Raw genomic sequence first — 14,557 nt, forward strand, 5'->3', positions numbered from 1 at the left:
ATTTTGGATCATTTCTTTTGTTAATCTACTTTCCTTTCGCATTTTATATAAATTTTAGTGTATTATACTATATTATAAATAAATAATTATTGTAATAAATCACCAATAATTGTTGCAATAGTTCCTTCAATTACTATAGCTCTAAATAACTGATACTATAGTTCTAGATAACCGTTGCTATAGCTCCAAAATATTTGTAGCAATAGCATAAAAAATGTTGCAATAGCCTCAAAAACCGTCGCATAAACATAATATTGCAAAGATTTCGGATCGTAGTTGTATACTAACTAACCGTTGCTATAGATAAGGAAATAACAACACTTGTGTAAACCATTGCAATAGACAATTTACTGCAACAGGTTGCCTACCATTGCATAAACTGTTGCTATAGGCATGTTGCAACACGAGCAGATGTAGCGGGTCCAAAACCGTCGCAATAGTACTATTGCAACGATTTTGTTGTTTATGGCAAAAATTTTAGAACTGTAGCTATAGGTCTATTTTCTAGTAGTGCGATCTGAGGAGCGAAGGGCGAGTCACAGATATAGTTAGGTCATAGTTAGGTCGCAGTCCTATCAGGGGGGCGTATACACGTTTGCAACCTTTTCGTTGGAGAACCCGACTAACGTCGCTAAATTAATTATAAAGTAGATTTTTGGGTTAAATTTTGGGAAAATATAAATAGCCCTAAAGGTAAAATTATGAGGGAGTTCTATTAGTTCAATTGTAGAGTTAGACTGAAGAGTTTTGAGAAGTGAGAATACTTTACCTTTGAAAGAACACTTTTTTCTAGTTTGCTTAGGGTTTTACATTTGAAGCTTGAATTTGATAAATTGTAGTTAAATCCATAGTGGGTTTACTATGAATTTCTTGATTTCAAGTTGCTCATGGCTGCTTTCATGGAATGTATACTTTCTTTACTTTTTGTGATGGGTGGCAAAAACCCCAAGATCTAGGGGTGCTCAAATGGGGTTGCGTAGATTTAATGTAGTGGGTATTGTGCTATGCTCTATTTTGTTGTTGTTCATGCATGAATTTGGTCTGATTACCATGGGGTTAAATTATGGGTTAAGGTTACAAACTTAATATCTATTTTCGATCTCCAGTTGATGCTCGAAAGAGATTAATTGGAGTGGATAATTAGTTCAATACTAGCAATTTAGGCGTAATGTCTATAGCTTGCTTGAAAAAACGGTTATGGGTCGGATCTATTTGCCCTACTGTTGAAAGAGAGAGTAGAGTAAGGTATTGATTTGTTTAGAAATGACATAGATGAGACCAAAAGGAGATTCTAAGCATAGATGCTTTGAGATCGAAAGATGATTAGTGTCAATGACGATGACTTAGCCTATTCATGAATGCCCATCACTATAAACACAATCATCCCTATGTGACATTGATTTGCAATCCCCGTAGCCCTAGATTGCTTATTAACTCTTGATTTTGTTTAAATTTTAGTTTAGTTGCGATAATTGATAACTAAATCTTTATATTAAGTTGGTGGTACCATCCACCCAATTTTCTTACTAGTACAAATGAGCTAATTTAAAGTCCAATTTTCTTGGTAAGAAATTCTCTATGAAATACCATTCCCTTTGGGATTCAACCCCGACTCTTCGTTGGGTATTTTACTGACTACAATCGCTCACTCTTTTAATTAATTTTTTAGGGTGATTTGAGAGTTATCACCTCTCTTTTTGTTTATGGAATCAAGGCCTACATGCTTGTGTATGTAGATGATATAATATTTATTGAGAGTGATTTCACAATCTTGTAGAGTATTATTCTTAGACTGGTTTTATCTTCTCTATTAGAGATCTTGTACCCTTGAGTCTCTTTTTTGGCATCCAAGTTGCACGTACAAAGGTTGGACTCTATTTATCCCAGCATCACTATATTTCTGCTTATTGGAATGTGTCAAACGTCTACAAATCTTCATAAAAATGACAACTCTCTTTTTCAAAGAAAAAGTGTACAATCTCTAGGTCTGTCTTCAACTAAATCATAATATAAAGCTTTAGATGATGTCGATGCCGAACTAACTTGGATTTAGTCATTTTTATATGAACTTGGTGTTTGTCTAACTAAAGCTCTTATCTATGGTGCGGCAACATTGGTGTTACATACTTCTCTGTTAATCTCATATTCCATGCGCGTACAAAACATGTGTGGAAATTGATTTTCATTTTGTAGGGGATATATAAAGTGGTGAGGAAAGACCTACTTTTGTAATTCATCTCTTTCTAAGATCAGCTAGTCGATGTCTTCATCANGACTCCCTGCCAACTGCCCAACTTTCAAAGGGCATAACTCGCTTATACGAACTCGAAATCGAGTAAACTCGGTGGCGTTGGAAAGATCGTTCCAAGGGCTTTCCAAAAATAACTGGAACTACTCCTGGATCATCCTGAGCTAGGAGTTATGACTGCTCAAAGTTGGCCAAAAACTCACCGATTTCCACACAGCCAAATTCCAGATTTTCAAATCCTTTCCGAAAATGAAAATTTTCAAATTCCAAGCCTCTTCTTAGCTATTTCAANAAATTAATTAATGTGATTTAGTCAATACTAAACTAGTTTTAGGACTACTTCTAGTAAAATTATTATTAAATTTTATTTATAATATAATTGAATATCTATATTTTTGTAGATGGATCATCGTTTGTGGATGTATAATATGCATTATGAAACTGGTGCTGGTTTGAAACCTGAGTTTATTGACGGTGTTAGAAATTTTATTGAACATACAATGACACTTGACATTTTCAAGATTGATGGATTGGTTAGGTGTCCTTGTAGTGTATATATATTAACGGTGAATATATTTATGATATGTATATATGTTGATGTCAATATTTGTATTTAATATGCAGAATGACTTTTATAAGTACGTCGTTGAGAATCTAGATAGTTCGGTTCAATTGACACCTGAATTGTCCACTCAGATTTGGAAAGAAAAAGTGGTAGGGGGGACACACAAGGGTAGATACTATGGTCTAGGCTTTCGCAACGATGTTAGACGCCTTCAGTCAGGCTTAGAAGGTATTGGATCGTCACGTCAAGCTGAGGCACTTGACGATGTTCAGCTATGTCGGATCAAATAACTAAACTTACAGCGACACTAGCAGAGTCGGAGCGGAAAAGAGTAGCTGAACAACAAAACATGAGTGAGACCGTTCAGCAAATCAAAGAACAAGTGATGCACCTCGCTCGTCGACCTACTACTTCGGCTCCCGATGACACAGACGACGAGAGTGATGAGGATGATTATGTAGATCTCAATCCTTAGTTTAGATCTCTGGACATTTATGAACTTTTTGTAACTTTAAAACGAATTTTAAAAGACTTTATAAGTCTTTAATTTATGATTTAAATACTTTTGAATGTTATTTTAAGTTTGTTATTTTATGTTTTGTTTAGACTGTATATAATTGCGTGTTTGATTGGGCTAAATAGTGTAGAATTGAATTGAATTGAATTTGCAGGTGGGCAGCAGAAGCTGAGATCTGCTACTGTAAAAAATATTGCAGAAAAAGCGACGGACAGCGTGGTTTAGTCCGTCGCTTTTTTGAGTTTTAATTTTTTTAAAAACCCAGAAAAGCGACGGACAGCGTGGTTTTGTCCGTCGCTTTTTTGGGTTTTTAAAAATAAATTTTCCAGAAAAGCGACGGACAATGTCTTTTTATCCGTCGCTTTTCTGGGATTTTCAAAAAATAAATTTCCAGAAAAGCGACGGACTCCGTCGCCCTTTAGAAATTTAAAAAAAATGAAAATTAAAATAAAGCGACGAAGTCCGTCGCTTTTTTAAAAAAATTAAAAAAAAAAAATAGTCGAAAAGCGACTCAGTCTGTCGCTAAAAGAGACGCAGTCCGTCTCTAAAAGCGACGCAGTCCGTCGCTTTTTGAAAAGCGACGAGCTAAAAAGCGACGAAAGTGACTGCGTCGCTTTTCCGTCAATTTTGACCAAAAAAGCGACGCAGTCCGTCGCTTTTGGCCGTCGTTTTTTGACAATTTTTTAGTAGTGTAAGAGAAAACTATTGGTTGAATCTTGAACTCTTAACACTTTCTTCGTTGTTTTTTCCTCTTCATTTTCTTTGGGTCTTTGCTTTAAATCTTCTAAGACAATAAATTAATTTAGCTCTTTTCTACTTCAAAATAAGTTCCAAAGTTAGTTCTTGCTCTCGAACTTGATTAAATAGAGACAATTATTCATGTTGAATATTTTCTTCTATTTTTTATTTGATGATAAAGAATAACACTTGTAGTTATACTATTCTACTATGGAGTAAGTTTTTTCGTGTTGAAAATAACAAAACTTGATATCTCTTTAGAAGTGTAATAGTTGTTCGTCAATTTCAAATACTTGATCTAAAACATTTTATGACTAAAAAGGTTATCAAATGAATTGTAATTACAATTGAAACAATCGAAAAGGAAATGTGAGTTAATATATGCTCGGCCCGCAGATGTAGGAAGGCCACCTGTGTGCTAACCAAACTGCGTAACCAAAGCGACTCCTTGTTGGTGGTTGATAGGCGTTGGAAGGAGAAGCGCCATGCGTCATGCTTTTGTGACCAGCTAGTATACATTAAAGAAAGTGGCTTCCTCAATTAAACTACCTTCCTTATCTTCTATTCCCCCAACAACTTCACTCCGAAGGAATCACATATTCTTAAGCGAGAAGATCAGACTCTTATTATTGAATTTTCATTGTTTGCACGTAATAGCTCATTCTCTCTATTTTTTTATGCTCAATCTTTCTTGAATTTGTTGCAGACTCTTCCCCACGCCTATTTCTTCCACCAGCCCTGTAGTGGAGCTTGCCATCCGCCCTAGGCCAATTGATATCTTACCCTGTGCGGGTAAATTTGGGCTCAGGAGGGGAATGCCCGGTTCATTGGAACTTCAACCAGAAGAGGTAGGCTCGGGTTCCTGGTATAGGTATATAAGAAAGCCAGTAGAACTAATTAGAGGTAGACTGTACTTCTATGCATACTAAGCTGAGGTCCTCCCCGCAGGAATTTTATTTATCTTCCACTTCAGCAATAGATGCTACTTAAATTTGCTACATTAGTATATTTTATATTATTTTGAACTTTTAAGTTTTTTGTAATCGGAGGAGTAAAACAAAATAGGGAATAGGTGATTATCTAAATCTCTTCTACTTGTTGCATGTCATAACTTTGATTATATATATTAAAAAAAATTGTAATTGCAAGAGCAACTCTGATATTAATTTAATTAGTTTATAATAAGAGAATTAGTCGAAAAAGGCTCGCTAAAAGAGCATATTTTGTGCTATCTAGTTTACAAACCATTGTGGGTTGTAAAGATAAAATATTTCATGAGTTGAGTAGCAAAGATAAAAACTAAACACAAGTCCGTTTGAGGAACAATCAGTGCAAAAACTTATAAAAGGTGACCTTGGTATGCAATGGGTGAGGTGACATATGGGGTGATGCAATTGACCATCTAGGATATTATTTCCCCATAAGCTTTGCCTAAACATGCATAATATTTTGTGCTATCTAGTTTACAAAACATTTTGCATGGTATATTTTATAATAATATACGTACGTATAAATTCCATATACAAACAAACTGTATATGTGCATACTTCAGTCATTTTTAATAAACTAAATAGCCGAATGGTATAATGATTACTATCCCAAGAAACTACTCAAATTCACATTATAGTACAAAGACATTTTCCTATTGAAGAAAGAGAAGACTACATCTATGAAATTCAACAGAACTTTGCTCATGTGAGTTTTCAAAAATATGGTAATCCCAAGTCAGGGAAAAAGAAGGAAAATTGCAAATGGGAAGTGCTAAATAATCAGAAAATTAAAAAAATTATAATATTTTTTTTATTTTAAAATAAACTAATGTTTTTTACATTTTGTAGTTAAAAGATATTAAAGTTAAAAGGGTAAAAATGTTTAAAAAAGTAAAATAACATAGATAAAATATCATTCTGGCCAAAAAGATATTTCCATTGCAGATATAGGTTAACAGCTATTGACAATTGACAAATCATGATAAATTAGTGCTGAACGGGCTGATAGCATAAAATGAACAGGCAAATCATACACCTGATCTGAAAAAAAAGTTTGGAATCGAGACGTAGCTTATCTGAAAGAGACGTTTCTGTTAGCATACAATCATACATGTAGAGATAGAAACCCAGACAATGATTTTACCAGACATTAAAAGCTCAGATCCCAGAACTCAACTAAAGAGGTCTTTATTCTAGTAAAGCTTTTGTCTATCAATTGCCTTGTGAAGCTAATTGCACGACAATCTCAAAAAAAATTGTGGAATTTTGCATTGAAATATACAACCAATCCATCCAACTCACCAGACAACTATGACCTAGTTATTTTTATCAGGGAACTATGTAAATATAACCTAACAAAAAGAAACATCTTACTGAGAACTGTGCAAATTTCTATGATCTCACAAGACAAAAAATTTAATGCATGCATTCTTCTTTTTTTTAATATGGTAAATAATTTTTAATGCAAGCATTCATTTCCTTTAAGGTGTTGTTATCTGACAGCAAAAATTGCCAGTAAGTTGGTAGTTGTTCCTTCTTTGCCACATCCAAACAGGACAATTTATATCAGGAGGTGTTCTCTCCCATACTCGCGCACAATCACAGGCACACTTGTCGTTGGTATCTGGAAAAGACCAAAATGCCATGCAATGAGCAGGGGTAAGAGGATACAACTCTCTAAGACTTCACACTGCAGCAATCAAATATGCATCTAATACTCCATGTGGAAACCTAAAGAACTCAGATTGAAATCAAATTTGTGAAATACACTTACCATGCCATAATCTGTAATGATCATTGAGATATAGTCTGACGGAGTAGCATCATACCTGTTAAAGTCATGTACTTGAGTATTAGATGAATGAGAAAATTCTATTTTTCTAATTTCCTTCAAGACTATAAACTTCTCTGAGAAAAAGTAACTTCTTCTACATTTGTCCATACTACTTCAACATCATCTTAGGACTTGCACTTTCTCTATGACTGGTGTCTTAGGATTCACTATTACATTTTCTGGACTAGTATTTGCATTACAATGCATCTTTGTTTTTGGACTCATTTCTTGTTCACACTTCACAATGATATTCAATTTCTTTTTTGAGACCAGGGTAACTTAACAATGATATTCAATTTCTTAAATAACTGTTTTAAGTCCTGAAACTTTAAGTAAGTCAACTTACCAAGGTGTCGAGGCAGTGATTTTAGGAGGACCAGAGCAGTGAGGAATGACTTTTCCTCGTGGCTCAAGGACAACTTCGTTTATTCTTCCAAATGTTTGGTAGCTCTAGAAGATTTTTTTGTTTTTGTGAACTTCTACTCCATAATTCTTCATAAAATTAAAGTTCTGTCTTTTTCTTTCTTGATGTCAAGTTAGTTTTCCCAGACATCAGTTATGTTTCTTGTTCCCATACCGACACCCTTGTAATGTATAAATGCACATGGTGCGGAAAGAAGCTAAGGAATTGACCATAACAAACTCTCCATCACTAAAAACTCCATTTAATAGAATAAGGACAAAAAGCACACAGAGAGCTTTATAAAGATCAAAGGGAACTATAATTTATCCTTCAGTTGTGAAAGAAGACTATAAGAAAAAAATCACTCACATCAAATTCAGAAGCTGAATATTATCATTACTTGTCCAGTTATCCAAATAATTGACATCCAGTCTACCAGGAACCTTGGAAATGACATCTGGGTCACCTGCAATTGAGTTAAAACAATGAAGCAACATATAACGTTGCAATATATGGCAGGAAAGATAATCTATATATAGGACATACCCAGCTCATTGGAACAAACAGAATCAAGTTGTACTCTCTCATGAAACTTATAAGCTTCACAACAAATCAGCAGAGGAACACGGAATGCATGAGCAACCATAGCAACACATGCAGTCCCAATTCCAGAGTACACAGTTCCATTAGATAATACAGATTCAGCACCCATGAACACTCTAGAGACTTCATGCATAATGTAAGAAACAGCATTTATATGAGTATATGTACAACTTAGGCCCTTTCTCACCAGCCTCCGAAGTAGTGCCCGGCCTTCAAATTTAGGGCGAGAATCAACCACTATTACACAAAATTGTTTCCCAAGCTCATAAGCATGTAGCAGAATCATCTCAACAACAGAGGAAGAACCATACGTGAGAAGAACGTCACCATCTCTGATCTTCATAACTGCCTGTCTTATTATTACTCTGCCAGCTAATACTATCTTCTCATTCATGAAGCGCTCAATATCTGAATAAAGAGCAGCTTTTGCTTCTGACTCAGAAAGAGTTAAAGATAACTTGGTTATACGAGCTTTCAGAAAGCGAATTGCATTCCCCATGCTAATAGAAAGAGGCCTACACTCGTTAAGAAATGATACGTAGCCACTGATTCTTGCTGTTAAATCTCTACCTAGAGCTTTTTCACGAGGTGTAGAGTAATCTTTGATGGCTTGTTGAAATGCTTGTAGCATTGCAACACAGCGAGCATTGGCCCCAACTACATCTCCAGCCAAATACTGCAATCCGACCTGGTAAGATGTAATCAATCAATCATGAATATGTGCAACATTTCTAATACATTAATATCATACTCGAATTAACAATGCTTTGAAGTCCATATCTAATCACAAATTAAGACTGGCAGTTGTACACAAATTTACCCTAAAAATTACATTGTATAATGATGTGTTCAAGAAAATAAAATTAACCTACAGTAGAAAAATTATAAATGCTAAAATTTAAAAAAGAGCCTGTAGCTCAGAGATTAGATCATCTCTTTCCTAAAGTAAGAACATTGTAGAAGACAAAATAAGAGAAGGTTGCTTGAGATGGTTTAACCATATCCTGCTTATATCTCCAAATGTATCCGTCCGTAGGTGAGGCACCATGGTGCTTTGAAGGATTAAAAGAGACGAGTAGAGTGAAGTTGTCTCAAAAGGCTTACAATTTCTTGGAGTTCATGAAACTTAGCAAAAAGATCGAATAAAAAGGAAGCAAAAATCCATATAGGCAATACAAACTAATGAGGATTAAGGTTTAGTCATGTTACTACACTTCCATTAGGTTCAACGCTCGCTAAAAGTTCATTCAAGTTTATTTAGAGATTTCTATGTCAATGGAAAATGCAGGGAATCACTAGTATTAGAGAAACCAACTTACTGAGCACCCGAATGAAACTGGTTCAAAGCAAAACGAATATAGATGATTCATACAACAAACTCTAAACTAGCTTCGGATTGAGGCATTATAACTAGTTAGAAGAGAAACACAAAAGGTGAAAGTCAAGACAGCAGTCGTCTCAGCAGTCTGGTGGTGATAGTCTTAGTGCATCAGAAGATAGATACATGCTCACCAAGGAAGATGATAAGTGTAAATCTCCTTAGTTCTTACTTGCTGAATAAAGTCTCCCAAAACAAGCTTAGTGGCTTAGACAACAATTTCCTTGAAATGGTTTCCCAAATTAAAGCAGAAATAAATGAAAATGGGAAATGACGGGGTGGAGGAGGTTACCTTGTAAACTGCAAGATGCATGGTGTCAAGGTGGAAAAACCTTGATTCAAGATCAGGTAGCTGAGTTCCTTGTTCATACTGCGGTAAATGCCGAAACAATTCTACTCTATTTCTAGCTTCAATCTTTTTAACTAGTGCACGCTTCTTAGCTTTTTCAACACGATTCTTATCATCAAATTGCATCCTAGGAGCTGGTACATCTTTCTTGCGATCCTTCTCCGGTGGTCGGTCACCTCCTTTTGTCTCAGAAATAGCTGCAGATGACATCATTTGTCCACCATCTTTCTTTTGTGGAGGCTGCTTAGCAGGTTTACCAGACTGTCCATGTAACTTTACCACAGATTTTCCCCCAGCTATATATGATAAAAAAATAAACTACATCTTCAGAAAGATGACTTAACAACTCAGTAAAAAGTTTTCCTGACCTAACTTTAATTATAGGATACAGATTTTGAAAGCTACCAATTACTATCATGTTTTCACTGTTCAGAAATCTTTCCAAGGTAATACCACAATACTAGACCATCCTTCATGTTTCGAAAAAAAAGAAGAAGAGAACAACTACTACCACTACACTTCAATTCAAAGCTAGTTGTACACTTTTGGTTGACTATATGAATCCTCAATATTCATGTTGCTCCATTTAAACCCATATCATTCCAATACTCGTGTTTCAAAAAAGGAAAGACCAAACAAAATGAACCAATTGATATCTTTGAGGCAACAAAATGCATATGTTGGGACAGGGAAAACTATTCAAGAACAGAATACTATAAGCTCATGCTGTCATACATAACTAATAGATATTGACAAAACCAAAGCAGCTTCTACAGCTGAGAAAAAAATTTATTTATGGCCAAAAAGGGTAGACAAATAATAGGTTGGAGGAGCTACTGGACAGAACCAAAATTATCAAAGTCCCCCATGGTCAGAAATTCTAGAAATATGTAATATAAAACTTAAAACCTGAAAACAATTAATGAAGGCTTAAAAAAGTTGATAATACTATTGGGTGGCTTCAAATGAAAATGCAAGCCTTCAGTTATTGACTTACCTTGTCCTGGAGAATTTATGGATTACAAACACATGCACAGTACATAGCTAGTTAGTGCATATCATGACTTTACTCAGAGACATACAACGGAACATCCTCAACAACACAAAGAGATGGCTTTTCAAAAATAATGCTAATCACACATGTAAGAGATGCCAGGTGACGGCATAACTTTTCTCTGGATTATCCTCCATCAGTATACTATCCCTTTTTTTTTGGTTGGGGTGGGTGGTGGGATGGTTTGGGGGGGAGTCAAGCATGACTATCAAACAACATAAGATTGATGTTTCAAAAAGCCAGCATATTGAATAAACTAAATTATCCATTAACAAGAGAGAAGCAATAATAGAAATTATAACACCAAATAATCTGTACCTATATTGGAGCCCAAACTAATCCGGGTTGGGATGGGATGGATAGGATCCTTCAATCCTTGACCAGAGTATAGGGTTCGAGCCTTGGGTATGGAAAAAATTATGCTAGGGCGCAATTCCCCCTTAAATGGGCCTTACAGGCACGAATCCAGATTAGTAAGGGATCCAATGTAGGCACCGGACAAATGAAAAATTTGTGTGACAGACAAGTTAGCCCCAGATGAAATCTAAAAAATAAGGACAAACCGGTTTAGTTTTATCGGAAAGAAAAGAAACTTTAAAATCCTTGCTTCTGCCCTGCTCCTCTATGTGGAGATAATATATAGTAGTTGCTTTCCTAACTAAAAAGGGAAGATGATTGAAACCTTTTCCAGAAGCTTTTGCAGCTCGTTGAGTCTCCTGCAGCGCACGCCTTTCAGCTTTGGTGGTCTTCTCTTTCAGTGACTTTGCATTTCTTTCTACTTCAGTTGGTGTTTCAGCCACTAGTCCACTGACCCGTTCTGCAAGAGAAAAGATCTTTTATCCTCATCTGAGAAACACTTGTTCTGGCAAGATCAAAATTCTTTAGAGGGAGGAGAACTCTCCTTTCAGCAAACCTAACTGTTGTTAATCAACAAAAAAACGAGTTTAGTGCTGATAATGCAAGCACAAAGCGTTATTTAGCACTGGCATTCTTATTGCTCTTAATATGTGATAGCTCAGACAAACCTTTGAACTACATCAGTAATAATGCTCCATATGTCATCCTAATATAGCATCAAACATTATCATATAAACTCCCATGCATAAAGTTAAAATTGCAAGATGCTACTGAATGTGCACACTACATGGTATCAGAAGAGTACAGCTACATAAAATAGCTGGATTTAGTGTCCAATTCGTATTTCGGACTGGGTTCAGGAATTTAAATCTACAATATCATCTAGTCCACATCGAGCAGAGAAGCAAATGAGCAAAAGTTCCTTCTTTTTATCTTTCCACACATTCAATTTTTTTAACAAATACAACAGGACATTTTCCACATTATCTAGCACTGAAAATCCCTAAACTAAAACTGAGGGAATCATAATGTATGCCTATTTTGCACCGCTATGTTAACTCCACATGCAATAATATTAAATTTCTAGATTACCCATGCCAGAGGTATCATGATCGTCTTTCAATTCAGTCATTGATATCGCGGGTGAAGTCAAACCGAAACCATCAGTTAAACGAACCCACTGAGAGGAGTCCTCGGAAAATTCGCCGTCTACACCAATTCCGCTGGACGCCGGTGAAGTTCCCAGCATGGACTGCATAGGATTGTAACTTCCAACCACCAATTGCTCACTTTCGTCAAAAGAAGTCCGTCGAGGCCGCGACAACGTAGAATTGGGAACAGGCACAGCTTGTGAGACGCTGTCGAAGGCGTGAGGGATCATCGCCGGAGATGAAGAGTTGCCGTAGGGAGATGAGGCAAATCCGGTATGGTTATCCGGGTCGGGTGCGAAAAAACCCACCCGACGAACCTTTGGATCGATAAGGCGAGAAGGTCGACGAGGATCCATAGATAGATAGAACCAAAGGATTAGGGTTTAAATGGAAAGAAGCAAAGTTAAAAAATGAGCAGTTGATTAAAAATTAGCAGTAATCAAATGCTCATCACTTGGCTAACTGCTAAATGAACACTTGCCAGAAACTTCTATTTTTCTGGCGTTTCGATTTAAAAAATAATTTAAATAAAGTTTGTAAAGCATATCAAACAAAGAAAATTGAATTGAGAGTTATGGTTATTAACTTTGAATAGTTCACAGTCATTTAATTTTGAGTTATTTACTTAAAAAGTCACTTAATTTTATTTTATAACTTAAATATCACTCAACTATTGGTGTTTCACTTAAAAGTCACACAACTATTAATATTTTATTTAGAAAGTCATCAATCAATTTAAATAATTTTTCATTAACTTTTATTTTAAACTAATTTATTTAAAGAAATAATACGATATCTATTTTAATTATCTTATTGATCCGCTCCAATTATTTAATTATAATTTTTTGGAAAAACGTACAACAATTGACCCAAAAAAAAAACATTTTTCGTTTTAGTAATTGTATGACTAGTATAAAATAGGCATAATACATAAACATGCCCCTTAACTTGGCATCAATGGACAACTATGACATTTAACTTTGAATGTGCACAAGTAGACACTTAAACTTGAATAAAATTTAACAAATAGACACATTCATCCTACATGGCACCCTACATGAAAAATTTGTATCCTATGTGGCGTTCTACATGTATTCTGCCATGTAGAACAAGTATGTCTACTTGTTCAATTTTATACAAGTTTAAGTGTCTACTTGTGCACACTCAAAGTTGGAGGGCATAGTTGTCCGTTGAAGCCAAGTTAAGGGTCATGTTTATGTATTATGCCTATAAAATATGTTTAAAAATTATCAAAAAGACGTTGGAATTGATAAAGAAGTAATAATTAAAAATAAACGCACAGTAGCAATGTTTTACTTTTTTTAAAAAACAATATAGGTAAAAACAAAAACTATATTTCAAAAAAAATTAATAAAATAATTTAAATAAGCATCTTATTATTATTTTAAGAAAATAGCTCAATTATTTTTACAAAATTTAATAAAAATATTATTTAAATTAATCGAGTGACTTTTTTATAAGTGAAAAATCAATAGTTGAGTGACTTTTGAGTTATAAAACAAAGTTGAGTGACATTCTAAGTGAACAACTCAAAGTTGAGTGACTTTCTAAGTGAATTATTCAAAGTTGAGTGACTATTTGAGATATTAAACTATTGAATTGGGGGCGATTTTTTTTTTAGTCTCAAAATTAATATTGGGAACATATTTGACCAGGTAAGGTAAAAGGTCATTTAAAAATTTGAATAAGTTAATTGTGAATTAAAATAACATTTTAAAAAGGTGGAATCCATCTGCGATCATATAAAATTGGCATTAACTTTCACTTAGGCATTTCAAGTATGTTTGGTTCATTTTAAACACCTCATGTCAGAATTTATTATGTTATTTTGACACTTTTTTTAACAATTAGTCACATATGTAAGGTGTATGTAATACACTCACAATGACGTGGCAAAGTGGTGAATTAAATGAAAACATTTGTCATTTGTGACTAAATTAATTCTTAAATAATGAATTTTGAGCAGAAAAAAATTGATGTGACCAAATACTCAATGATGCATGCAGAGAGGATTCATTGATTGAATCATAGTTCTCCTTTGCAATAGAGTTCTTGGAACCAGAGAGTTCAAGTAGAGATAAAGTTTTCTTGATCTTTTCAGCAACATTACTTCCTCCTTTAGAAGCATTTGTAGATGACCTTTCTCCTTTTGGAGTTGAAGACTCAAAAACAAGAGTTGATATGGACGGCAACATAGTGGTCTTGCTCCTTGTAACAGATTCAGAAATTCCAAGAGTAACATCAAGGATTCCTTTTACTTCAATAGAGAACTTGGAGGCATCAGCCTTAGAGAAAGTCGATTGGGACTTAATCTTCTTGGAAGTCATTTCAATGTTCTTTGATGATTGAA

At 34.8% G+C, this 14,557-nt stretch overlaps 1 protein-coding gene across 2 annotated transcripts; it reads right to left on the reverse strand.

The window, feature by feature from the left end:
* Positions 1–6,306: 6,306 nt before the first annotated feature.
* On the reverse strand, positions 6,307–12,684 carry LOC125861850 (uncharacterized). 2 transcript variants are annotated; one of them, XM_049541739.1, is made up of 7 exons: positions 12,128–12,684; positions 11,361–11,495; positions 9,568–9,920; positions 7,841–8,585; positions 7,664–7,760; positions 6,832–6,886; positions 6,307–6,681 (listed from the first exon to the last, which is right to left on the reverse strand). In XM_049541739.1, exons 1-7 carry the CDS (start codon positions 12,540–12,542, stop codon positions 6,619–6,621), a joined length of 1,863 nt encoding a protein of 620 aa, XP_049397696.1. In that variant the 5' UTR covers positions 12,543–12,684; the 3' UTR covers positions 6,307–6,618. The 2 variants fall into 2 exon arrangements, with proteins under 2 accessions (XP_049397696.1, XP_049397697.1); XM_049541740.1 differs by having other exon boundaries at positions 11,361–11,595; positions 12,128–12,337.
* Positions 12,685–14,557: the final 1,873 nt, after the last annotated feature.

Source organism: Solanum stenotomum, chromosome 4, assembly GCF_019186545.1.
Source record: "Solanum stenotomum isolate F172 chromosome 4, ASM1918654v1, whole genome shotgun sequence".
In the NCBI taxonomy this organism is placed as follows: Eukaryota; Viridiplantae; Streptophyta; class Magnoliopsida; order Solanales; family Solanaceae; genus Solanum; species Solanum stenotomum.

Excerpts from the sequence above, each read along its gene's own strand:
- LOC125861850 (XM_049541739.1), bottom strand. The coding sequence starts at position 12,542 with ATGGATCCTCGTCGACCTTCTCGCCTTATCGATCCAAAGGTTCGTCGG. Across the intron at positions 11,496-12,127 it reads TCATGATACCTCTGGCATGG|AACGGGTCAGTGGACTAGTG; the intron begins GTAATCTAGAAA and ends TTTCTCTTGCAG. Across the intron at positions 9,921-11,360 it reads TGCAAAAGCTTCTGGAAAAG|CTGGGGGAAAATCTGTGGTA; the intron begins GTTTCAATCATC and ends TATCATATATAG.